This window comes from Arachis ipaensis, chromosome B05, assembly GCF_000816755.2.
Source record: "Arachis ipaensis cultivar K30076 chromosome B05, Araip1.1, whole genome shotgun sequence".
Lineage (NCBI taxonomy): Eukaryota > Viridiplantae > Streptophyta > Magnoliopsida > Fabales > Fabaceae > Arachis > Arachis ipaensis.
Window position 1 is genome coordinate 5311189 of NC_029789.2, and position 26073 is coordinate 5337261.

General features: G+C 37.9%; 4 protein-coding genes across 4 annotated transcripts; 3 read left to right on the forward strand and 1 right to left on the reverse strand.

Annotated features, from left to right (window-relative positions):
• LOC107640017 lies at positions 2442–4676 on the forward strand. The gene is made up of 3 exons (XM_016343564.1): positions 2442–2567; positions 2652–2807; positions 3648–4676. Exons 1-3 carry the CDS (start codon positions 2442–2444, stop codon positions 4674–4676), a joined length of 1311 nt encoding a protein of 436 aa, XP_016199050.1.
• On the forward strand, positions 9023–12085 carry LOC107642625 (ras-related protein RABH1b). Its single transcript, XM_016346035.2, has 6 exons — positions 9023–9331; positions 9645–9715; positions 9940–10028; positions 10189–10300; positions 11052–11142; positions 11642–12085. The coding sequence occupies exons 1-6, from the start codon at positions 9215–9217 to the stop codon at positions 11783–11785; spliced, it is 624 nt and encodes a 207-aa protein (XP_016201521.1). The 5' UTR covers positions 9023–9214; the 3' UTR covers positions 11786–12085.
• Positions 12968–16423, forward strand: LOC107642626 (ras-related protein RABH1b). Its single transcript, XM_016346036.2, has 6 exons — positions 12968–13304; positions 14054–14124; positions 14425–14513; positions 14842–14953; positions 15598–15688; positions 15995–16423. Exons 1-6 carry the CDS (start codon positions 13188–13190, stop codon positions 16133–16135), a joined length of 621 nt encoding a protein of 206 aa, XP_016201522.1. The 5' UTR covers positions 12968–13187; the 3' UTR covers positions 16136–16423.
• Positions 16741–19188, reverse strand: LOC107640018 (expansin-like B1). The gene is made up of 5 exons (XM_016343565.2): positions 18979–19188; positions 18749–18855; positions 17837–18018; positions 17556–17688; positions 16741–17136 (listed from the first exon to the last, which is right to left on the reverse strand). Exons 1-5 carry the CDS (start codon positions 19121–19123, stop codon positions 16930–16932), a joined length of 774 nt encoding a protein of 257 aa, XP_016199051.1. The 5' UTR covers positions 19124–19188; the 3' UTR covers positions 16741–16929.

The following is a 26073-nucleotide window of genomic DNA, read 5'->3' on the forward strand; positions in this document are numbered from 1 at the left end:
ATTTTAAATATTAAATAAAATAAAAGTTTGAAACCTTTTATTTATAACAAGAGGATAAACTAGAATCTTCAATAATTTGTTAAATAAAAAATTTTTAAAAATATATATTATAACCCTTTTTATTAAGGAACTTTTAAATTTTAATCCTTTTGAATTAGGTCGAGAGACAAAATAAACAGCCAATTAATTCTTTTAGTTATGAAGAGATAAATAAATATTTTTTAAAAAAGTTCAGATTTGGAAAAGAAATCTATTATCAGCAGGTGATAGACATATTTTAATCAAAATTGTCAAAAAAAAAACTATTTCAATATATATGATTTTATGTTTCAAATTTTCAGATTCTTTAGTAGAAGAAATACATGAAATTTTAAACCAGTTTTGGTGGAGCCAGAAGGAAATGGAGAAAAAAATGGCTTAAGTTAGTTAGAATTGTATAACCATACCCAAAAAGAAGGCGAATTGGGATTTAAGGATCTCATAGCCCAGAACCTAGCCTTACTGGGTAAACAGTTTGGGAGAATTACTACTAAATCTAATCGCTACTTGCGCGTATGCTCAAAGGAAAATACTATAGATACACTAAATCGCTTTTGGCAGATAAAGTAAACCAACCTTCTTAGAGTTGGCAAAGTCTACTAAAGAAAAGGAAAGTGATAGAAAAGGGTTTGAGATGGAGTATAAGATCTTACACAAATGTTCGTATCTGGGAAGACCTATGGTTATCCCCACCCTATCCTTTTAGACTTAATAACAACAATCCATAACAGACATCAATTGAGTACATGATTTACTTACAATGGATGGAAAATAGAATAAAGGGCTAGTTGAAACAGTTTTTTTCCTGAGCTCAGTTCGCGAATTCTCTCCCTGCCACTGAACGACGATGGTGAGGACAAGTTTGAACAAGGCTGGAACAAGAGAAAGCAGTACGATGTGGCCTCAAGATATTTGGTGACTTATGATTTTTTAATGTGCCAGTTGAGCACCTTCCAACAGTAATGACGAATTCAACGCTCTGAAAATCAATTTAGGGGTTAAAATTACCATCCAAAGTAAAAAAAAAATTATGTGGAGAGTAGCCCATAAAAAAAATACTTGTACTCAATTTGATCAACCAGAGATTCTCAGATACTTCAACAATGTGTCCAAAATGCAGAAATGACAGCGAAACAATCCTTCACGCCTTGGTGCAATGCAGTCTCGCTCCTGAGATTTGGTCTTCCTCTTCTTTTGTGAATGTTATAGTACAAAATGAAACTATGAAGTTTGCAGTCTGGTGACAAACGACAAGTAAAAGCATTAGAAAAAGACAATCTTCTATGGCCATCCTTGTATCTCTGTGTTGGCCAACAAGAAATGACTCAAGTTATATAGTACTATTTTTTATAAATCCCAATCTCTTCTGTTAGTTTTCCTTTTATTAGTATTTGGTATTTATCAAAGTAGGAGATTCCTTTTTTTTTGTCTTTGTTTTTATAATAGACAGTGTATTTCTTTTTTACAAAGCAATACAATTACATATCTTTGGAAAAATAAAAAAAATTCTTAAGAATTATAAAATGATTGTATAATTTTTTAATAATAATAAACTTCTAGATCTTTATGTAAAAATGTATAAAATAAGTCTTTACAAAATTAGGGCAAAAAATCAAAATAAGTCATGGGGAGATGAATATTACACAAATAAGCCAAACGAAAAATTGATTTAGCAATCAACCAATGCACAAATATATGTAGTTCAAATCAAACCGTTTTGAACTTTGATTGAACGTAATTCGAATTGAGCTTACTCGAATTACATGCAAAGCTAATACATACATAATTCGAATTGAGCTTATTCGAATTACATGCAAAGCTGAATCATACATAATTCGAATTGAGGCAATTTGAATTATTATGAAATGTGAACTAAGCATAATTCGAATTGAAGCAATTCGAATTACACATTGCACAATTCGAATTAGGCTAATTCGAATTAGTGTGGTGCAGACCTCTATAAATATAGTGTGAACGTGAGTTGCTCTCATTAGAGGGATAAGATGGCTAGTGAGGAGAGTTTTGTAGTGTTGATTCACCACAGAGGATCGATTAAGAGAAAAACTTGTTCCGGTGTGAAGTTCACTGAAAAGGATCCTCTATGTATTATCGTGAGGCCTACGACGAGCTATGATGACCTTATTAGCTCTGTACTGCTGAAACTTGGTCTGGAATGTGTGAAACGGGTAAAGAAGTTTTTCTATCGCATTCCAATCACGGTGCTCCAAGAAACCGTGAAGTATGATTGTTTCACGATTGAGAGTGATGAGGACTTGCAGGTCATGTTTCATTGTCGCCGGTAGTTTCCCGAAGTAAGGACACCAGAGCTGTTGGCAAAGTTTGTTGATGTGGTATCTAGCTCGGGGATTCAAACCGGAATACCACCATTTTAGTCTTTAGCCATGGTAGCCGGTTCTAGCTCCAGACCTACCGTCGCTTCTTCCTCCGTCCCTGTGTACGAGCCACCCGTACAGCCTGTCGCCTCCCCTTCGTTCGCTGTTAATCTCAACGGCAGTGTTGGCGACAAGGTTGGTACAGGAGAATTTCCGCCGACCTCTCTACAGTGTGCTGCACCGGCTGGGGTTGGAGATGGATTGTTGGATGATCCATAGGACGATGATGTCGAGCCGGATATGATTGCTGATGACAGTTCCAATGATATTGGAGCGAGTGAGCCTATAGGGGCGGGAGGGGGATCTAGCTCTGGCACACAGCAGTACCCTCCACATTTTTCATTTTTGGACATGGATGCCATGAGGCAGGAGTGGGTTCCTGGGTAGCCTGCTGGATTTGGCGCTAGAGATTCGGAAGGGTCTGCTGGTCTGACAGAGTTCTAGGTTGGTCAGCAATTTCAGGATAAAGATGAGGCCCTGTTAAGTGTGAAGACTTACAGCATCCGCTGAGGGGTACAGTATAAGGTAGTGGAGTCTGACTATCGCCGGTATATGGGCAAGTGTTCTGAGTTTGGGAATGGGTGCACATGGTTGATTCGGCTGAGTCTCCGGCAGCGCAAGGGCATTTGGGAGGTCAAACGGTACAATGGACCGCATACGTGTCTCGCTACCTCCATCTTCAGCGACCACAGGAGTTTGGATTATCATGTGATATCGGCATTCGTTATGCAAATGGTTAGGGCTGATGCATCTGTCAGCATCAAGGTGCTCCTAAATGCCACGGCCGCACACTTTGGGTTTAGGCCGACGTACAGGAGGGTCTGGTTGGCGAAGCAAAAGGCTGTTTCCATCATCTATGGTGACTGGGATGAGTCGTACAACGAGCTCCCTAGGTGGGTGTTAGGAGTCCAGTTGACCATGTCTGGTACTGTTGCAGTCCTTAGGACGAGCTCTGTTCGAGTTGGGGGACAGCTGGACGAGTCTCAAGCATATTTTCACAGACTATTCTGGACGTTCCCACCGTGTATCGAGGCATTCCGTCATTGCAAGCCGTTGGTGAATATTGACGGCACCCATCTATATGGCAAGTATGGAGGAACGTTGCTTGTCGCGATTGCACAGGACGGGAACTCCAACATACCCCCTGTTGCATTCGCACTAGTCGAGGGTGAGAATGCTGAGTCGTGCTCCTTCTTTCTCTCTCACCTGCGTCAGCACGTGACACCACAGCCGGGTCTACTGGTTATATCGGACAGGCATAACGGCATCAAGGCCACGCTCGAGGCTCCCGACGAGGGATGGCTACCTCCAGCTGCATATAGGACATTCTGCATTCGACATGTAGCAGCAAATTTCGCCCTCACCTTCAAGGGCAAGGACGCAAGGAGGCTTCTTGTGAACGCTGCATATGCTAAGACCGAGGTAGAGTTCGATTACTGGTTTGATATTTTGCGCTCTGAAGACCCGGCGATGTGTGACTGGGTGAACAGGATTGACTATTCATTGTGGACACAGTATTGTGATGAGGGCCGCAGATTCGGACACATGACGACAAATATATCTGAGTGTGTAAACTCAATCCTCAAGGGTGTCAGAAACCTCCCTGTTTGCTCGCCGGTGAAGGCAACATATGGTAGGTTGGCCGAACTATTTGTCCGCAAGGGGAGAGAGGCCGAGGCCCAGCTGGGTACCGGACAACAATTCAGTCAATACCTGGTGAAGTGTATCGAGGCCAATTTGAAGACGGCGAGGTGTTTCACGGTGACTTTGTACGACCGGGATAACTTGGAGTACACCGTCGCAGAGACAACTTCGACCGGTTCGTTCTCATTGGGTAGCTACAGGGTCTCACTTGGATCTCATACATGTGACTGTGGATACTTCAAAGCACTTCATTTCCCGTGTACGCACGCACTGGCATGCTGTGCCTACTCACGGCTTACTTGGCAGCCTTACGTCCACAAGGTGTATCGTCTGAGTTCGGTTTTCAGTGTGTATCGGATGGGATTCACATCTCCCATTCCGGAGGGCTTCTGGCCACCATATGACGGGCCGACAGTGATACCAAACCCGAACAAGAAGCATGCGAGGGAGGGTCGTCCCAGGTCCACTCGGATTCGGACCAATATGGACGAGGCAGATCCGAACCGGCCAAAGAGATGTGGCCTCTGTCGGCAACCCGGACACACACGTCGGAGTTGCCCACAGGTTGGAGGAGCAGAGCATACAAGGGGACATGAGTAGGTGTATTGTTAGATTTGCTACTATGTTGATTTCATTTTGCCGTTTAGATTCCACTGTTTTAGGTTTCCTTTGTTGTACTTGTTAAGTGATAGAGTTTGTTAAACTTGATCCGATGTTCTTTGCATGAGATATTAATTAATGAATATGCTCCATTTGCGAATTTATGTTCGAAATGTCTGTTGAAAACACAAGGCAGAAAATAAGTCTACAAAATAAATGAATACATGATGGGCATAATAACATAACTACCGCAAGTAACAATCAAAGGCTGTTTTCGTTGTACAACATCATGATAAAGCAAGAACGTACTGAAACATAAATAAGCAAACTACAAGTTGGAGGATAAGACTAAATCGAAGACAATAATAAAGTTCGCTAAAATACAACAATGAACATAAAAAAAAGGCCATACAATAGACATCAATCATCTAAAAAGATGCGAACCGGTGAAGCAACGACGGGGTACCCATGTCCTCTGACCTCTCCGGATAAGCGGCTCCTCGTCCTCAATCTCATCCTCCTCCTCATCCGGGGCAGGCTGTGCAGGTGGCCTAGGCTGGACGGGTGCCCCAGACGGCCCAGCAACTGAATGTGACGCAGCAGTATAGGCGGAAGGAGGGGTACCACCCAATGCAAAAGGGTCAGCAGCTGGCATCGAGGGAGGCTCGTTAAGATCGACAGCTAAAGGTGCGTGTGTGCCGGAGCTCTGACCACGCCGACGGGCCACGTCATCCTCCTGCATGATGGCAGTAATCTCATCTAGAAAGTGTGAATCGCTATAGTCTGCATCAAGGCCATCACTTGCCAGGAAGTTTGAAAACATCGTCTCCGGACTAACCCAAGGCGTACTCTCCTGAAGTGTCTGATCATCGGCGGGGACACCAACAAAGTAATCGCCTAGCGCCCCTGAGCCAAGGCCACCATCATCCTGATCTGTCCCGTCACCCATACCGGATCCGTACCACTCACCTCCATGCCCTTCATGATGGGGACTAACACCCCCAACTGCAGCATGCCCTCCAGCGTACCCCCCACGGGTCCGTGCTGATCGTCGTCGTCGCCGTCACCATGGTCACCGTGATCGTCGGCCGCAGCACGCCCTCTTCGTCTGCCTCCGTGGGCTCGTCGTCTTCCTTCACGTCGACCGTCCCCATCACCCTCGTCCATAGCCTGGTCCAGCCACCTCCACTCACGCTGGCTCCGGCATGTCCCCACATGAGCTCTCCTCTCGACCCGACGCCTATCTGGCACGTCGTCAACCCGATCCATGTCAGTAACTCGCCCAGCACCCCTCTGCGACGCCTCTATAGGAATAGGAATGCCTCTCGGATCTTCCAAATACATCTCCGGTGACAAGAACCTCTTTCCGTGTTGACTCCACCACTGCAGAAAATCATGTGATGGTCCAGGGTCTGCAATAACATCGAACCGAAGAACGTGATCTGCACGACTCTCCCAATGCAGATGCCAGAACTGAAGAGCCGACGGGAACCAATGATCACTGCCTCTCCCGTCCTTCGACATCAGAAAGTCGATGTTCAGGGTGGGCTGCGGACGGAGCTGGACTCTGCCGAACTGCGGTCAAACCCTATCTATCTGATGCCACTCTATCACGGCAAAGTATATCAGTGACGTCACAGACCGACACATCGCCATATGCCGTGGCTCCAACACCTCCGGATGTACAACCTGTAGTACCTCGGGGGAGCTATAGGGCATCCAGATAAACTGTAGAAATATTCCAACATTGTCAGGCCAATTCTTGATCCAAACTCATAAAGTTTAATTAATTAAATAAACATAGCCGGTTAGTATACTCACATCCCTGACCTGTAACATGTCTATCCTCAGTCTCCAGTTCTGCACTCTAGGTCCCTTCTCGCCACCGGAAGGATTGTAACCTGACCACCTGCATCTCACATCGGTGTTAAAGCTAAGTAAAAGTGTGACAGATTTGTATAACATAAGAAGCGAACATGGAATCAACTAATTTAAATTAAAATAGAAAGGTTTCAGTAGGGTACCTTGAGGCCAATGGCCAGCTGTACGTATCATACCCAGTAGGCCTAAACCTAGGAAAGCGCCAGAAGATCTAGGACTGAAGTAACTGAAGTGGGCCCGCTAACTTTACCACATGTCTGTTCGCCACTCGGCACATGCACCGGTACAACCATGCAAGTGCTGCCAGCTGTAGGTACCCATCTCCTCAAGTCTAGCTACGTAGGGAAGCCATCTGATGTGAATGTGGTTGCCGAACTTGTCGGCAAATAGCTGAGTACCCAACAACATCATGACATATGCACGAGCAAAGCGCCGCACAGTCTCCTGGAACCAAGTGCAGTTTACGGCAAACTTCTGAACTTGGCTCGGAGGAGAAATCACTCCTAGCAACTCCTGGAACCACACCCAGGCAGGACGGCCATCCTCGATGTATATCTAGAAGTCTGTAAGGCAACCACTGACATAGCGCCCGTCCACTGGCAACCCCAACTGGTACGCCACATCCTGAAGTATGATCGTGCACTATCCGAACGGCATGTGGAAGGTGTGCGTCTCCGAACGCCACTGCTCAACGAATGCACTAACAAGGGGCTCATCTAATCGGAACCATCTATCGTTCAGCCTCGCAAGATGGTATAATCCGGCCATCTGCAGGTACGGAACGTATCTTTCATCGAGGGGCATGCCCTGCTGCCGCCGCATGCTCAAGATGCAACGCTGCGGCTGCGAAAACAAGGACCGCATACATAAGGAAAATGATAAACCACACAGAAAAGCAATATAATAAACCACTACCAAAACCGCATGCAAATTCACCACTCTAAACCGCATATAATACCGCTAACATAAACCGCATATAAAACCGCTAAATAAACCACATGCAAGACCATTAACATAAACCACTAACATAAACCATCAACAAAACTTGTATACAAAACTACTAAAATCAACCACACACAATACGACTAACAAAAATCACTCACTCAAACTGCTAACGTAAACTGCTAACATAAACCACATCGAAAGCCAATAACAATACAACATGCAAAACCACTAAACAAAAACCACTACCAATACCACATGCAAAGCGAGTAACAAAAACCGCTAAATTAAACCGCCTACCAAACCGCAAACAAAACCACTTCAATAAACCACATGCAATACCACCAACAAAAAAACACGTGCAGCATCACAAAAATAAAGCACAAGAAAAAAAAACCACTAACCTCGTCATTGATGACACCGGCAATATGAGCCACTCCATCCAACTGATACAGTCTACCTAGATCGTCCTCCATCAGCTAAATACTCTGCTCGAGCCTTTGTCGGAGCGAAACTGGGTCGTTTTCTCTAGGATTTGGTGGGGTCTGAGAGTAAGGAAGTGGTTCGAATGGGTTGGATTCGAACTCCTTTTTATAGGAAAATCTAGTGTAATTCGAATCACCACCATTCGAATTACTACTAGTGGCGAAATGTGCATAGTTCGAATTATCTCGATTCGAATTATATAGGTTTCCATTCTCATGCTAATTCGAATCACCTAGTGTCGAATTAACTAAAGCTAATTCGAATTGCATCAATTCGAATTATGTGGAGTTCATGCGTGTATGTAGTTCGAATTGCATGAATTCGAATTATTTAATATTCAAGTTCGAAATGAGGTGATTCGAACTACATTATTATGTGCATTGATTGATTGCTGAATCAATTTTTCGTTTGCTTATTCGTGTAATATTCATCTCTTCATGGCTTATTTAGGTTTTTTGCCCACAAAATTACTAACACAAATGTATAAATTTAAAACATTGTCACCTGAGACATGTTTTAGTAGAGACCTATAAATCTAATGCTATACTGTTATTTGAGAGACTTACTAAATTGTCTAATTTTACAGTAAACTTCTAGATCTCTAAGTAAAAATGTATCTAAATAAATCTCTAATAAATTACAAGACTAAATTTATAAATCTCTAAAAAATCATCACATTAAATATGTTTTAATAAAAAAGTAGAAACCTATAAAAATGCTATAATATTTGAGAGACTTACTGGCCTATCTAATTTTAAATAAATTTTTAAATTTTTAAATAAAAATATATCAAATAAATCTCTAATAAATTATTAGACTAAATATATAAATTTCTGACAAATTGTCAAATTGGAGGTGTTTTACTAGAAACCTATAAATCTAATATTACAATATTTAGAGACTTACTAAATAGTCTTTTTCTCATGTATCTATAAATCAATTTCAAATTTTTTTTTCATTTGGTGCATCTTTTTCTTGAGTAAAGACAAATATGTTGTTTTTTATTTTATTTTAATTTTTGGGCAGGCAGGCTCATGCAAATTACTTAAATAACAGAATAATTCCAATTGAGAAGGTCTTTGGATCTTCTTCCGCTTTTCTTCGTCGCAACCAGAACCGGAGATCAATCTCGACCGTGTCTCTGTGTGTGGGGTTTCTCTCCTTTGAATCAGGTCTCGTTCCGATTCCACAGTCAAATCTCACTGTGTTGCTCTGTTGACTTCAAAAAAATGGCGCCGGTTTCAGCTCTTGCGAAGTACAAGCTCGTCTTCTTGGGAGACCAGTCCGTCGGCAAAACCAGCATCATCACTCGCTTCATGTACGACAAGTTCGACAACACCTATCAGGTTCCATCTCTCAGATCCATTTCCACTCTCCAATTTCAGTGTTTGATTTGATCTCTTCCTGTTCAATGCGTTGATTTCCTGATTAAATAAAATCATATGTTAGATTTAGTTATTTCATGCATATTTGCTCGGTAATGGTGTGATTTTAATCCAGCTAAGTAAAATTTACCTTGAGATTTAGGATTAGCTTCGGAGCACAATAGGCACGTAGCTTATTCGGTTCCATGTCATCAAATTGATCTTAGTTTCGTTGTTTTTTAGCTGAGGAAAATCATATTATGATTTCGTTGATTTATTTTATTTCTTTCAACAGGCTACAATTGGTATTGATTTTCTATCAAAAACAATGTATCTTGAAGATCGAACTGTACGACTGCAGCTGTGGTAAGATATTGGTTCGACATTCTCATTTTGTATAGTGGAAGGGAAATGTGTTTATTTTTCGAAAAGAATATTGAATATATTGAGCATATAGATTTTTGAATTTTTGGCTTTTGCTGAAGTTAAAAAGTGTTTAGTTGGTGACATTTATTTTCAGTTTTGGTGTTCCTTCCTTCCATTTGATTGACAAATCAAGCTCTTACTCCATTTCATTGTGTATTTGACAGGGATACAGCCGGACAGGAGAGATTCAGAAGTCTTATTCCAAGCTACATTAGGGACTCATCTGTTGCTGTTATTGTATATGATGTTGCAAGTACGTCATTTCGGGATTTATTTTCTCTCATTCTTTTGTTATTGTTATGCATTGTTTTATGCCACTGAATGCAGTTTCTGCTTCTTGGTAGTATTGGAGTTGAAGCTATGAGCTCTGTTACGATTGCTTTCTGATACACTTGGTGCTCTTTGTTTTATAGGCCGGCAGACTTTCCTAAACACAGCAAAGTGGATTGAGGAGGTGCGAACAGAGAGAGGCAGTGATGTCATTATTGTTCTTGTTGGTAACAAGACTGATCTTGTTGAAAAGAGGTAACGGACAATGAATATGAGAATGATTTTATGGGAACACAAAAGATTTGAAACTATTGGCAAACTAATATTAACCAAACCACATATACTGATCTAACAACACTTGTTTAGCTAGTTGGTCCAAAATTCAAAATGGTTTACTTTTTAGGTATTGGCTGAGGATTCTTATAACAAATGCGTTATACTGGCTTATGTTTTGTTGGCTCATTACTTCCTCATTATTTTCTTCCTGCATTATCCAATTACTCATTATTTGGATTAAGTACTTGCAACTTTGCACATAAAGTTGTTGAGAGAGAAGTTGTTGGTCAAATAGAGTCAATTGATTACCGCCGAGGTGTTTTTTTATTTTTTTAACTTTGCTTTTTCTACTAGCTATTGGAATGCTTTAGTGACAGTCAAGGTGCAGAGTTCTCCATCTTTCCATATATTCCATTTTACATGGTTTTTTTCATTTATTGGATAAAGACTTACCATCCTTAACCAATTATGCCTTAGTTGGCTATCATAGAAAGCATGCCAAGGAATCAGGATATTGCTTACTAGTTAAAGATGTCCTGCATTCAGGTTAATCTAAGTCTTGGCTATAAGTAAAATTGTTTATCTGCTTCAGTTATACAAAAAATAGACCACAACTTTCTTCCAAATGAAGGCTTTAGCAACTTGGGTTTGCTCTTCTTGTGCTTAGTTTCTGTCTTAAAAATCCATTCTGTATTGTTGTACTAACTGTCTTTGTTATGTGAGTTTGCAGGCAAGTCTCAATAGAGGAAGGAGAAGCAAAAGCACGTGAACTCAATGTTATGTTTATTGAAACTAGTGCAAAAGCTGGGTTTAATATAAAGGTGGCCTAACTTCTCCTCTGGTTTCTTTCCATACATCTTAAGTAAATTTCATGCATCTTGCCTGAGTAAAATGAATTGCACAAAGTTATGATGTAGAGACTCTGCCTTTGTGCATGTTTTATAATTAACATTGGAAGAACGGGTGAATTAAAGTTCTTCATTATGCATTGTATTTTCTGTAGCATCATCTTAGAGGACAGCTGTAATGCGGTTTATGTTGTTTCTCCATTTATGATATGTTGCTACTAATTAAACTGCTGTGTCTTGCATAAGTTTGGGCCTAAGTATCTGTGATCTACTCGTTACAGTTTGAATCATTTTAGGTTATGGTCCATCGAAACATTCAAATACCTAGGCATTGATCAATTTTTCTTTACCAATTCTTCTGTATCATCTTACATATCTCTTTTCTGGAAACAACTTTCGATATCTGAATTTCATTCAAATACATTTCTTGCTTCCCACTCACCATACCTTTATTTATTGGACACATGTATAGGCCCTATTTCGAAAAATTGCTGCAGCATTACCTGGGATGGAAACACTATCTGCTGCAAAACAAGAAGACATGGTTGATGTTAACTTGAAATCCTCAACAGCCAATCCTCAGTCCCAACCCCAGTCAAGTGGATGTGCTTGCTGAATGTGCTTTATCTTGTGCTTGCACTTTTTCTGTGTCATGCTTTTTGTTTTATGCAGGGTTCTCTAGTCTTTTACAGCATTGTTTGAAAAGAGTAAGGATATAAAAGTCGGGCGGGTTAGGGTTGAAAGAAGTTTCATCTAGTATCTAGCAGAAATATGTTGTTAGCTGGTTATGCCTTCAACAATGTACTAATGTAGTGAAAGTTGGCCAACGTAATATTGAATTGTTCATTGTATTGTACCCTATAAAACGTGTGATAAATTTAAAATTTTGTATGTTCGTTTGGATTGACCATGTTTATGCATGAATTTATTCAGAACACTCTACCTACCATGATTATCCCTGTCCCTCCCTCCTGTCAAATTCAAAACTTTCCAACCATGTATAGTCCACATAATATTTTAAAATATACTTGACGTTGAGGCTTCAAAAATCAATGGCCGGCAGAGCCCAAGCCATTACTCAAAAAGATAAAAGAATAATCATTCAAAATCGGTTTTCATAAAATTTTAGATCAAATACTTTGATTAATAAATTTTTATTATTCTAAAAATTTTTGTGAAGTATTTTCTGTCTCCGTGTCCTTAGTTTCAGTCATCGGAGTTGAGCTCCAATATAAAAATTGGAGTTTAGTCGGTAAGTCATAAGTTACTCTCGAAAAGAATTTGGATTGGTTGAGTGTTAGTTCATAAGTCATTCTGCTTTGTGCATGCAGCAATCCATTGGTCAACGATAAATCTTTAAATGGAATTCTAATCTGTGACGAATTAGTCTTTGACCGGCCATATTAGGGGATACCAATAGTATGTTACATTATTTACTTACGATTATGTTACGTGTACACCAAAATCAGTCATTGATATAAAATATATGTTAAAATATAAATATATATTGATAATAAATTAAATTATAGATGTATTTATGTTTAAATGCATTGATTTTAGTAACTAATTTTGATATAAGAATAAGATTTTTGATTTACTTAACATTGTATATACTCCAATTAAAATGACGAATGACGGCGTGGTAATTGATGAATGAATTTTGTAACTTGAGACCGACAAGCTATGATCGCATCAAATATTGATATACTGAATCTAAAAGGTCCAGTGACAGCTCATCCTAATTTATTTTGTTAAAAAAAAAGTCCCACAATAAATAAAAATTGAAATCCACATACGATTTCCAAAAAGTAAAATTCCACCTATATTTTTTTTTCTCACAATATGTCAGGAGACAAGAAATTCCACCTATATAATATGGAATTCTTGTAACTCACCGATGAAATAAAAAGTGGCTACATTTTTTTTTCTTTTTTGGATTGATAAAGAAAACAGTAGTAACGAAGATAAAAAGGGAAATCTGAATCAGAAGGAGGGTTGGAGTTGAGATTGGTGGAGAAATGGCGCCAGTGTCAGCTCTTGCAAAGTACAAGCTGGTTTTCTTGGGTGATCAGTCTGTTGGCAAAACCAGTATCATCACTCGCTTCATGTACGATAAATTCGATAACACTTATCAGGTAATCATTCCATTCCATTCGTTAGATCCCTTTTTCTTCAATGCCTTTGATCTAGGAAAAATTGATCACAACAAATGTTTGCACGTCACTGAATTGGTGTAAATTTTTTTGTTATGATTGATCTGTGTTGTTTGATTTCTTAGATTCATGTATGCGTTTTGCTTTTTTAAGGAGCTGGTTAGACAGATCACGGGTTTTACTGCGGGATCATGGGTGAAGCTTCCAGCTTGTGTTTATTTATGATGAATTCTGCTAATTTTTAGATTGTAGGTCAGGATCAAACGTTGTTTTTTACATAATTGGGTAATGTTCTCAGCAATGCCAAATATGTAGCAATTGCATGTTGTATAAAGGGAATCTCAGGGGAGAGTGTGAGGGAGGATCAGGGCAGAATGGTGAGTTGTTGGAATGTTTTAGGGAGACAACGATTGCATTTCCTTTATGGGTTCTAAGGGTGTTGAAGTCAGTCGAAAATGTGATATTTTTGGTAGAAGAAAATCATCTCTTCCGACGATTAGCATTTTACAATGAACATTATTTGCCAGAGTGATCCATTTATTCAACTTGATTGTAGTATACATATTGTCTTTGTTGTCCATACTCCATACATGAACCTGGTTGTTTAAATGATCACCATCTTTCCTGTTACAGCATTCTTTATTTCCTCATTGGTGCATTGAATTTTCCATTTTTTTAATAGATTATATATTTTAATGGTTAGTTGTACTCTGTTTGTTTTTCTGCAACAGGCTACAATTGGTATTGATTTTCTATCAAAAACTATGTATCTTGAAGATCGAACTGTTCGGCTGCAATTGTGGTAAGATGTTATATACTCATGTGATTGGTTTTGGAATATTATTTGGAAGGGAAAAGAATAGTTATAGAGAAGAAAATGTAAGGCTGTAGTAGCTTCCTTACATTGATTGACTATTTGTATTTTGTGTGTTGGTTAATCGGGAGAGGTTCCAAATTTGATGTGTTTTTATTTATTGGCAACTTTTAGTCGCTTTATATTAACATTACTCAATTTCTTTGTCACTTAACAATTATTTTTTTCAGTCCTTTTTCTCCCTGCAAAAAAAATTATTTTTCATCAATGTTTGAAACGTGCCAACAGGGATACAGCTGGACAGGAAAGATTTAGAAGTCTTATTCCGAGCTACATAAGGGACTCATCTGTTGCTGTCATTGTTTACGATGTTGCAAGTATGCCATTTAAATACATTTTCCTTTCATTATTTTCTCTGTTTTTGTTTCCTTTGCAAATATAGTAAGAGTTTCTGAATGGAATATGTATGTGGCATATAGCTTTTCTAATATTTTAACCTTATATTAGTAATTCCTATATGTATGTGTTCATGCACGTGTGTGTGAGTGAGTGATTAAGCTGAAACATTGTCACAGCCTATTGTTGATTGTCACTTTCTTGGATCTCTTTGAATGATTTCGATTCTCACAGAATTGCTTTAGCATTTTGTATGAGCAAACTTTGATGATGGTTGCATTCTAATTATTCAGTATTCTTATGATATAGGCCGTCAGACTTTCCTAAATACATCAAAGTGGATTGAAGAGGTGCGCAGTGAGAGAGGCAGTGATGTTATTATTGTTCTTGTTGGGAACAAAACTGACCTTGTGGATAAGAGGTAAATCTAATCAATGGTAGAACAATTCCATAGCAGCTCATATTTGCTCATGGCATGGCTGTTTTGTTTTCTATCATCCAGTGATCTCTTAAATTTTGACTAATTACTAAACATTTTCTTTGGGGTATCTATACTCTGGATGGTGCTTTAACATTTTTTATCAGCTACGTGCACACATGAAAGAATTGGGGATGGAGAAAAAAGGAACGAGGGACTGCAAAAGCTGATATTCATAAACTATCATTAATGGATTTCTAAGTATCATTGTGAAAATTGGATGAAAAACTTAAATAAATTTTATTTCTGACTTGGGGAAGTAGGAAAATGCTTCATTCTCCAAAGTCCAAACTATTGCACTGAGAATGTTGCTGACCTTTAAAAATTTCCAATACAGCACGAAGTTTTGGTAATATAGAATTAGCAGAGCATTAGAGCCTTATAGGTTATATCATGTGATTATCGACTGAGATATATATTTCTGCTCCTACTCAATAGATGCTTGAATTATCTTGGCCCTTGAGATGTACCATGTGCATTTTGCACCATTGTTTATGCCTTGTATGAATCTTTGTTTAAATTTCCATTCAGTTGCTCATTTTGGTGTTATTTTCCTTACAAGCAATATCTTTCATGTGAGTCTACAGGCAAGTCTCGACAGAGGAAGGGGAAGCTAAGTCTCGCGAGCTAAATGTTATGTTTATTGAAGCTAGTGCCAAAGCTGGCTTTAATATTAAGGTAAGCCTCCAACTAGTTTTGCAATAAATATGCAATAACCTGGACAAATCTATACTTTTGTTACCTGGTGAACTTATTATCCTTTCAGAATCAAACTTGCAAGAGTATGCAAATAAAATTTTCTTATATCATTCTGTTGGGCAAGATATTGGAAATGTTTTTCAAATATGGGATTTCATATCTCATCCATATGAACTATTTTGGTTGTTTTAAAAAATTGCTTCATTTGCTTGCGTATAACTCTCAACACTTTTGTTAACTACTGGTTCTGACTTTAGTGTGTTGCTTTGTGAAACCTGAATTTAGGCCCTCTTTCGGAAAATTGCCGCTGCATTACCTGGAATGGAAACACTATCTTCTTCAAAACAAGAAGATATGGTTGATGTGAACCTTAAATCAGGTGGTGGAGCTGATTCTCAAACCCAGGAGGGTGGATGTGCTTGCTGAATGTGCCTGGCCTTGAAGTTTTGTATCTTTCTGCTTCATGCTATTTGTTTTGTGATGTACTTCCCTCAGATCTGTAAAGTTTCTTTAGTTTTTTAGAATTTGAATAGCAGCATTATATGAGAAAAAATTAGTCAAAGCCAGTGGCGGAGCTAGTACTAATGCGGTTGGTTGTTTAATTAATTAGTATTCATTATTATATTATTCATTTTGTTTGGAAACTGAAACATAAACATTGAGAAACTCACATTCTTGATCATAGTTTGTTGAAAGCATATGCAATTTTTTATAGCATTTAGTGATATGACAAATTCACAAACTAATAAGGAAAAAAAATCATCTGAATTAAATGATTTCGTATCTGATATATTTATTAAACACATACTAGAGAGTAGACCTCCTTAGTACCTGATGCATATATATTTTTACCCTCAACTTGTCAATGTCAATGGCTGTGGAGGTTAATTCTGATCTCAAGCTACTAATTAATACTAATCTGTGTAGTCTTAGTTATATTGCGATCGTTAATTCGTTATTTATATTTATGATATGATTCCAGTCTCATAATCAGTTGAAGATGGAAAAGAATAAGTGGCTATGAAGATGTCTCAACTTTCAACACTATCATTATTAGAAATAAAAACGAATTAATTAACACAATCGAGTTTGGTGACATGCTTAGTATGATTGTCCACACTCCACAACATGCCTCACCAATTATTACAAAGAGAGAAAAAAGAAAAACAAAACTTTAACTACTTAATGAATCGTTATATTGTTTTGGTTGTGGTGGTTCCTTAAAAGTTAACTTGTATCCCAGAGTCATATATTTGACCAGGCTTCCAATCTGCGGGTAAGTTATTAGGAGGAACAACCCATTCTTCATTTTGTTCATCTTCATCACTAAACAACATCCTTATAGACAATGGTCCACTTGGAGGAGAGGAGCTAGTCCACACTGCACCATGGCTCCGATCTAGCAGCTTGCACTCAAAGTTCTCAGTCTGCATAATAGTTTGTTATATGTATGATCAATAATACTAGCTGCTAGTAACATCCACAATGAAAAAAGTTTAGGAGTCAGCAATTTTAATTTATATTAGCTAACACTTTTAGTTAACAGTTTTAATACTGTATTTTTAACCAACACTTATAAATATTACTGACTAATTGCTCAATAATGTTTTATACATATTAGCTATATACTAGGAACTTAATTCTTACTTACATATATAACACAATAAAGAGTTTCCAGTAATGGTTTTTGTAAGGGTGTCTATTTAGAGTTTCCAGTATTTCATTACATAGGATAGTAGTATTAGTGTAAGATGTTGAAGACTCAAATTTCAACTACTCTTGACGTTAATTACTTGATTCAGCAGAATAATTTGGAAGCAGAAGAATGTGTATATATATAGTATACCTCACAAAGCTGGACAGCAGTTATGTCTCTAATTCCCTGTTGATACCAAATCACAAATGCCAAGTAATTAGAGTTGCTGCTACTCTCATCTATCTTGAATGTTATGTTCTCGTGTGGATAATTGCATGCAACCCTGCACACACAGATACAGGAAATTATAAATACTTCAATCTTGCGTGTGTGCATATATAAGGATCTAATTAAGCAAAAATGTTAATTATTAAGGGCTAGAATATCATCATCATGATGAAATTAAATTTGTATCTTAATTATTATGTTACCGTGTATACTGAATATCAAGAACGCCAAGGGCTAAGAGATAAGCAGCTGCATCAGTGGTCTGAGCCATCCGATCAAAGGCATGTTCGCTGAGAATGAAATCAGTGTTATCACTTGACCCTTCGTCTGTTATAACCACTGTCACACCGTTATCTGAGCAATAACCACCGTCCGTACACCTCACCTTGCCACCCAGCAAAGTATACAACATAAATGCTAAGTAATTTGATCCATATTATGAACTATTTATCCGATCATAAAAGCTAAGATATTAAGTAAACCGTGTTTTTACCATAGTTTTATATATTTAATATTCCATCGCTATTCACATAAATATGTCATCTGTCTAATTTTAAAATGAGTAAAATATTAAATTGTCTAAATCTAATATTAAATTGTCATCTCTAAAGTTTAAAGTGTCATATTTAAATCTAAAAAAGTTTCATTTAGTTTCAATGTAATCCTATTGTAAAGTCAATATTAAATAATTAATGTCAATGTTCTACCAAATCTTAACGTCCTTTCCTGAAAAAGAAGTACAAACTCAAGAGATACAGGATAAGCAGCAGATGCATCACCGCGAACCACTAGCCTTAGTTCAACTGTTGAAACACATGAAAAACATTTTCGAGAACTCACTTTTCGTGAAAAAGTTTGTCGGTGGCAACGAGGACAAAACCATTGTCACTTGTACCACGGGAAACTCTCTTCGTCAACAGAAGAGTTTGGTTATATAAGTTTTTTATATCTAAAAATTGAGTGCCATTAATTATTTAATATTGGCTTTACGATAGGATTAAATTGAAGTTAAATAAAACTTTTTTATATTTAAATACGACACTTTAAATTTTAAAGACTAAAACAGGATTAGATCGATTCAAACATAGGGACCAATTTACCCTTTTAAAATTTACCTGGTAACAGGCGCCACATCCAACGCCATTTCGATAAAGACTAGATGCGGCAGATACGTCGCCGCCGTTCACCATAGCACCAAAGGAACCAAAGCCGCATGCACCGTCTATAATTCATGTATTCAAAAGCAAAACCATTGTCAGATATGGAATTTATTTACAAATACTAGACATGGAGTTCATATTTTTTTGTATCAGCTGATTTATTTATTTATTTCTTTTTTACTTACTGGCTGTCCCATTTTGTTCAGAATGGGGGTAATATGTTGCCCTTGAATTTACAAAGCAATCGGTGCACGATGAAGAAGTATCTGCCAGTGTTTGCATGAAAACAAAGGTGGTAAGAAAAAATCCACACAAAATATGGAGCGCCATGCAGGACAAAATCGGAATTATTGGTGGCAAAATGACAAAATGAAGATTATGGTTATAGTAATAAATTAAACTAATATGAATGAAGAAGTGAATCAGATTTCTCTATCCTATTTATAGAGAAATTGGTCTATGTCACCAACTTTGACATTCCACCATGATGTTTGAAAAAAAATCATAATATGAATGAGTGGAGTTCTATTACCATTGTTTATTATTCAGCTATACCTACTACTTAGGCTAGCTACAAGATATATACTCCTCCATTTATAATGTTGAACTTAAAACCACTTTGACATTTCAAAACTAGAAAATGTGTCTTTTGGCATTTGGATATTATTCTATATATTATTTACCACTTTTAAATTTCGGTGTGAAATTTTATTTGTGATATATTTTATGTCATTTAAATAATGTCACTATTTAGAACTATAGTATTACTTTTTGTCTTTGATCTGATTAATTTATTAGTTGTCTCCTATGATGCACGGATACTGACACGGATACAGGACACGATGCAACATGAAACACACCGACACGCGAATTTTAAAATTTTACATGACACGGGGATACGCATACATATAAAATATAAAGTATTTTTTAGATAAACCGTAGAGATATTTTAATATTTTATTAATATTAAAATATAAATTAATTTTTTAAATTATTTTTAATGTCTTATTTTAATTATATCAAGTATTTAAAATATTTTTTGTTTTAATAAATAATAATATATACTATATCTAAATTTATTTTAAGAATATATATTAAGAATAAGACCGGACACGCTGACACGTGATGGTATTTAGGTGTGTCCAAGTGTGTCCAGAGAAGAATTTTTTATTTTTTATTGAGACACGGTTTGGATACAGCAAACACATGTGTCGGACGAGTGTCGGTAAGTGTCGTGTCCGAAATGTGTCCAATACGCAAACGCAGCAACTCAACAAAGTGTCCGTATTTCATAGGTTGCCTCAACAGAAATGATATATCTTACATAATTTTTACTTTATGTCATTGTGTTTAAGGTGAAATTATGCATGGTGTATGTATGCATGAATTCAATTTTCACACATTTTCGTGGATTAATTATTTCTAAAAAATTTCAGACAAATGGTTACTTAAAGCAACTCTCTTCAAGACATCAACGTTAAGAACCAGATTCCAATTGACCTTTGCTCACCTAACTCTAATTAAGAGGGAGGTTAAGAAATCCATAGATTCATCAAATGTTTTGAATATGAGACTTTGTAGTATTATTATTAGTAGCATGGAATAATTAAAAGTTAGGCCCTTGTGCACTTTGATGATGAGAATAAACCTTTCTGTGAGTAGGCATCTTCTAGTGTTCCCACTTGGCCAAAATAATCACAGATATAATTGAGGAAACAACCGTGGAATGATGCATGAGAAAATAATAATTATCCATCAAATTTAGACAATTTTATTTCGTCATAATTAAACTGTGCCACATGCAATTTGAAGGCCATACATTGAAGAGATACATATAAGTGTGCTTACAAATTAAGAGATGACAGTCATGAAGGAATTCTCTTCAACCACATCAGCTATGACATGGAAACCACTTTGGAGGCCTTTTGCCCCAGCATGGCAATTATGATCATTTTTAGATATGTTGAACATTAGGTATATTAAAATTGTATTCATTATTCAGTAGAAGTTGGTGGCTACATAGTATTGTTAAAATTAAAATCACATTTTTTTTGTTATATTTTGGTAACGCTCTTTTTAACAACGCTTTTTTAAAAGTTTTGATAAATAATAAAAAACGTTTTTTTTTAATTTATTTTAGTAATACTTTTTAATACACAAGTCTATTACTCCCTAGAACTACCGTTAAAAGAAGATTCAATATAAATCCAAAGCAATGCTTTACCCCAATCTAGACCCAAAAGAGTGTTGGGAAAAAAAACTCAACACAGGTTTAAACAAGAACATGTCTAACAGCGGAAGCACCAAAAATAATTTTTCCACAACCTGTGCAATTAAATGGGCAATGCCAAAGATACTCCAAGCAGCAAATATAATGGTAGAAATTAAATAATCAGACACCAGAATTTTAACGTGGGAAAACCCTCCAAAAGAGGGACAAAAAACCCACGGGACCTAGTCCAGAAAATCTTCCACTATCAGAATAATGGGTACACAAACAGTCTTTCTAGTGACACTAGGGCATCTCAACAATCAACAAAATACATCATCAAAACTGATGGAATCAACATAAACCCTCCACAAAGTGGGTATCTCAAATCAGACAAAAGAGAAGGCAATACAACAAGCAAGTTATATCCTAATGTTCATCTCTACACCAGGAATAACATACTAAAATTTCATAAGAAATGGAGCAAGTTTACCAATTTAATGTGATCAAGGTTGGCTTGCCCTTTTCCCCCAAAAACCTTCTTCTCTTCGACGCCGAAAACCACTCCTCCTCTCACTGTTTCATTTGTTTCAAAAGAAGGGCTTCAAAAACCTCATTCTCTCTCTCCTTACCGTGGCTTGTTAGCCACTCTTCTTTCTTTATTATTATTTTTTTTAGAGCTTGTGGGCCCCACTTGGTTGGGGACCCACCAACAAATCTCCCCCTCACCAACCCAAGTGGGGATAGGCTGCTCCACCAAGCCCGCCTTCTCTTTGCAGGAATTAAACTTCACTGCAGGTAAACTCTTAGTCATCATATCTGAACCATTATCATCAGTATGGATCTTTTCAAGTGCATATGATTTCATCTCAAGCGCTTGACGTATCCAATGATACCTCACCTCTATGTGCTTCGATCTGGAATGAAACGTCGGATTCTTGCTGAGATGGATAGCACTCTGACTGTCACAAAATAACACAAACTTCTCTTGATTGATGCCTAACTCTTGTAGAAATTTCTTCATCCACAAGAGTTCTTTAGAAGCTTCAACAACAACAATGTATTTTGCCTCTGTAGTAGACAAAGCAACACATTTCTGAAGTCGAGATTGCCACGACACAGCTCCCCCTGCAAAAGTCATCATATAACCAGAAGTATATTTCCTCGAATCAAGATCCCCAGCCATATCTGCATCTGTGTAACCATCCAACACAGGTTGGCCACTTCCAAAGCATAAACAAACTCTGGAGGTACCATTAAGGTATTTGAGAATCCACTTCACTGCTTGCCAGTGTTCCTTGCCAGGATTAGAGAAAAACCGACTAACAACTCCAACGGCATGAGCAATATCCGGCCTGGTGCAAACCATAGCATACATCAAACTGCCAACTGCAGATGCATATGGAATCTTCTTCATTTCTGCTTTCTCTTTCTCACTTGTAGGATATTGCTGCGAACTCAGCTTGAAATGACTAGCAAGTGGAGTACTAACAGGTTTGGAATTACTCATGCTAAACCTCTCTAAAACCTTCTCAATGTACTTCTGCTGCGACAACCACAATTTTCCATTCTTCCTGTCATGAGTGATACTCATGCCAAGGATTTTCTTTGCAGGACCCAAATCCTTCATAGCAAAGGATCTGTTCAAGTCTTTCTTAAGACTTTCAATCTTCTTAGTGTCATGACCAACAATCAACATGTCATCAACATAAAGCAAGAGAATTATAAAATCATTTGTACCTTGGTCGTGAGACATTTTCATCCGCTTTCAACTTGAACACCCATTTATTCTTGAATGCTCTCTTACCCTTCGATAACTTTACCAATTCAAAAGTATGATTCTCATGCAAGGATTTCATTTCTTCTTGCATGGTCTTCAACCAATCTTCCTTATGCTCATCAGACATAGCTTCCTGGTAGCTCTCTGGCTCCCCAGTCTCAGTGTTCATCACATACTCATGAGGAGAGTATTTCTGAGAAGGATGACGCTCTCTAGTAGATCTTCTCAATTCAGGCTCAACTGGTGGTTCAGGTGGAACTTCAACATCTGGCACCTCAGGTTGAGGTGTAGGTTCATCATGCAAATCATCACCATCATTATCAACTTGTACATCTCCCCCATCAACAGGAGGTCTAGTGGAAGGACCAGGTTCATCATCAACAGAGCGTCTAACAGTTACTGTTGGCTTATCTGTCTTCTCAAGATCTTCAATAGTTTGGTCTTCAAGAAAAATCACATCTCGGCTTCTAATTATCTTCTTGCTCACCGGATCCCATAATCTGTAACCAAAGTCTTCATGACCATAACCCATGAAGATACACTGCTTTGACTTTCCATCAAGTTTAGACCTTTCATCTCTTGGAATGTGAACAAAAGCCCTGCAGCCGAACACTCTCAAGTGACTATAGGAGACATCTTTCCCTCTCCAAACTTTCTCTGGAACATCACCATTAAGTGGAACAGAAGGAGAAAGGTTGATCAAGTCTACTGCAGTCCTCATCGCTTCACCCCAAAAGGATTTAGGCAACTTTGCATGAGAGAGCATACACCTGACTCTATCATTGATAGTGCGATTCATTCTCTCAGCAACTCCATTATGTTGAGGAGTCTTAGGAATCGTCTTCTCAAGCTTGATTCCATGTCCTTTACAATACTCTTCAAACGGACCCCTATATTCACCACCATTATCTGCTCGAACACATTTCAATTTCCTTCCTGTTTCTCTTTCAACACTTGCATAAAAGTGTTTGAAGATTCCGAGCACCTGGTCTTTAGATTTCAAAACAAAAGCCCACACTTTTCGAGAATAATCATCAATAAAAGTAACAAAATATGATGCACCACCTAGTGTCTTAGCATCCATAGTGCAAACATCAGTGTGAACTAAATCTAGAACATGTGATCTCCTATGAGGTCCAGACGCATGCCTAACATTCTTCAACTGCAACTTGCATCCCATGTTAGTTTCAAGCTATATATCACCCATACCAATGATATCACACACTCCTTTATCTCCCAATTTGATCTTGCCAAAATTTCCAGCGGTATAGGAAGTGAAAAATTTACGCCTCGGAGTGACATGACATGAGGCACCAGAGTCCATAATCCAAGTGGAATCATCACAGACAAGATTCACATAATTTTCATCATATGTGATAAGAACATCTTCATAAACAATAGCAGCAGTTTCTTTATCACTATCTTTACCTTTGTCTTCGTTTCTTCCCCTTGATTGTTCTCTTTTTAAGAACCTACAATACCTCTTGATATGCCCCGGCTTGCCACAATGGTGACAAATGAACTCCTTTCTTGGCTTGTACTTTCCTCTTGACTTGCTTCGACTCTCTGACCTGTCAGAACTGTGAGATTTTCTACTTTGACTTCTCCCCCATGACTCTGAAACAAGTGCTTCTGACTGGGAGGAGGCATTAGTCAAACCTCGCTCTTTTCTTCTGGCTTCTTCATTCAACATGCTCTCTTTAACCATTGCTAACGTCAACTTTCCTTTTGGAGCTGAGTTAGTCAGTGTCACAACCAGAACTTCCCAACTATCAGGCAAAGAGCTCAACAACAACAAGGCTTGCAACTCATCATTCAAAGTGATTTCATTACTTGTCAGTTGGTTCACCGTCTCCTGAAAAATGCTCAAGTGCTCCGGCATTGATTTACCTTCAACATACTTCATATTGACAAGCTTCCTAATCAAGAATGCTTTATTTTACACATTCTTCCTCTCATATAACTCCTTCAATTTCTTCCACATCTTCTCAGCATTCGTTTCGGTGTCAACATGTGGATACACACTAAGATCAAGCCATTGCCTAATCAAAGCAACTGCCTTCCGATTCAGCTTCTTCCATTCAGCATCGGATTTGGTACCTTTGGATTTATCCCCTTCCACAGGATCATACAAGTCCTTGCTATACAACATATCTTCCATGAGGGTCTTCCAAATTGAATAATTTTGGGAATTCAATTTGACCATATTCGGTCCATGAGTATTTTCCTCCATTTAATCAGCACAGAGATAAACAACCAAAGCTCTAGATACCAGATTGTTGGGAAAAAAAACTCAACACAGGTTTAAACAAGAACCTGTCTAACAGCGGAAGCACCAAAAATAATTTTCCCACAACCTGTGCAATTAAATGGGCAATGCCAAAGATACTCCAAGCAGCAAATATAATGGCAGAAATTAAATAATCAGACACCAGAATTTTAACGTGGGAAAACCCTCAAAAGAGGGACAAAAAATCCACGGGACCTAGTCCAGAAAATCTTCCACTATCAGAATAATGGGTACACAAACAGTCTTCCTAGTGACACTAGGGCATCTCAACAATCAACAAAATACATTATCAAAACTGATGGAATCAACATAAACCCTCCACAAAGTGGGTATCTCAAATCAGGCAAAAGAGAAGACAATACAACAAGCAAGTTATATCCTAATGTTCATCTCTACACCAGGAATAACATACTAAAATTTCATAAGAAATGGAGCAAGTTTACCAATTTAATGTGATCAAGGTTGGCTTGCCCTTTTCCCCCAAAAACCTTCTTCTCTTCGACGCCGAAAACCACACCTCCTCTCACTGTTTCATTTGTTTCAAAAGAAGGGCTTCAAAAACCTCATTCTCTCTCTCCTTACCGTGGCTTGTTAGCCACTCTTCTTTCTTTATTATTTTTTTTAGAGCTTGTGGGCCCCACTTGGTTGGGGACCCACCAACAAAGAGTAGGGCCATATATATTATCCGAATCGAATTCCGTCTTAAAAAAATGGTCGAAATCTAATCTGACTTGAAGAGCACTTAGATAACTTCCCACTCGAGAGAGTTCCACGAGCTGAGCAGAACAACAACCTTTTATTACTCAAACAATACTATTTTTTACTATGATAATTGTCCCATGACTTATTATGAGATATTCTCTTCTACAATTATTCATTTCCAAGTCACTTATAAATATCTAGCTCATGTAACTTTTTAATCCAGATAACTCACATTTTATTCATACATAACATAATATAAAATTTAAATTTTTAATACTTATTTAAATAGATGAATAAAC

Coding starts and splice junctions, on each gene's coding strand:
- LOC107640017 (XM_016343564.1), top strand. CDS start 2,442: ATGGTAGCCGGTTCTAGCTCCAGACCTACCGTCGCTTCTTCCTCCGTC. Junction 2,568..2,651: donor ACGGCAGTGTTGGCGACAAG/GTTGGTACAGGA, acceptor GATGATCCATAG/GACGATGATGTCGAGCCGGA. Junction 2,808..3,647: donor ATGCCATGAGGCAGGAGTGG/GTTCCTGGGTAG, acceptor CACCTGCGTCAG/CACGTGACACCACAGCCGGG.
- LOC107640018 (XM_016343565.2), bottom strand. CDS start 19,123: ATGGCGCTCCATATTTTGTGTGGATTTTTTCTTACCACCTTTGTTTTC. Junction 18,856..18,978: donor TGAACAAAATGGGACAGCCA/GTAAGTAAAAAA, acceptor CATGAATTATAG/ACGGTGCATGCGGCTTTGGT. Junction 17,137..17,555: donor CTGCTGTCCAGCTTTGTGAG/GTATACTATATA, acceptor ACTATTATGCAG/ACTGAGAACTTTGAGTGCAA.
- LOC107642625 (XM_016346035.2), top strand. CDS start 9,215: ATGGCGCCGGTTTCAGCTCTTGCGAAGTACAAGCTCGTCTTCTTGGGA. Junction 10,029..10,188: donor TATTGTATATGATGTTGCAA/GTACGTCATTTC, acceptor TTTGTTTTATAG/GCCGGCAGACTTTCCTAAAC. Junction 10,301..11,051: donor ACTGATCTTGTTGAAAAGAG/GTAACGGACAAT, acceptor GTGAGTTTGCAG/GCAAGTCTCAATAGAGGAAG.
- LOC107642626 (XM_016346036.2), top strand. CDS start 13,188: ATGGCGCCAGTGTCAGCTCTTGCAAAGTACAAGCTGGTTTTCTTGGGT. Junction 13,305..14,053: donor AATTCGATAACACTTATCAG/GTAATCATTCCA, acceptor TTTCTGCAACAG/GCTACAATTGGTATTGATTT. Junction 15,689..15,994: donor AAGCTGGCTTTAATATTAAG/GTAAGCCTCCAA, acceptor ACCTGAATTTAG/GCCCTCTTTCGGAAAATTGC.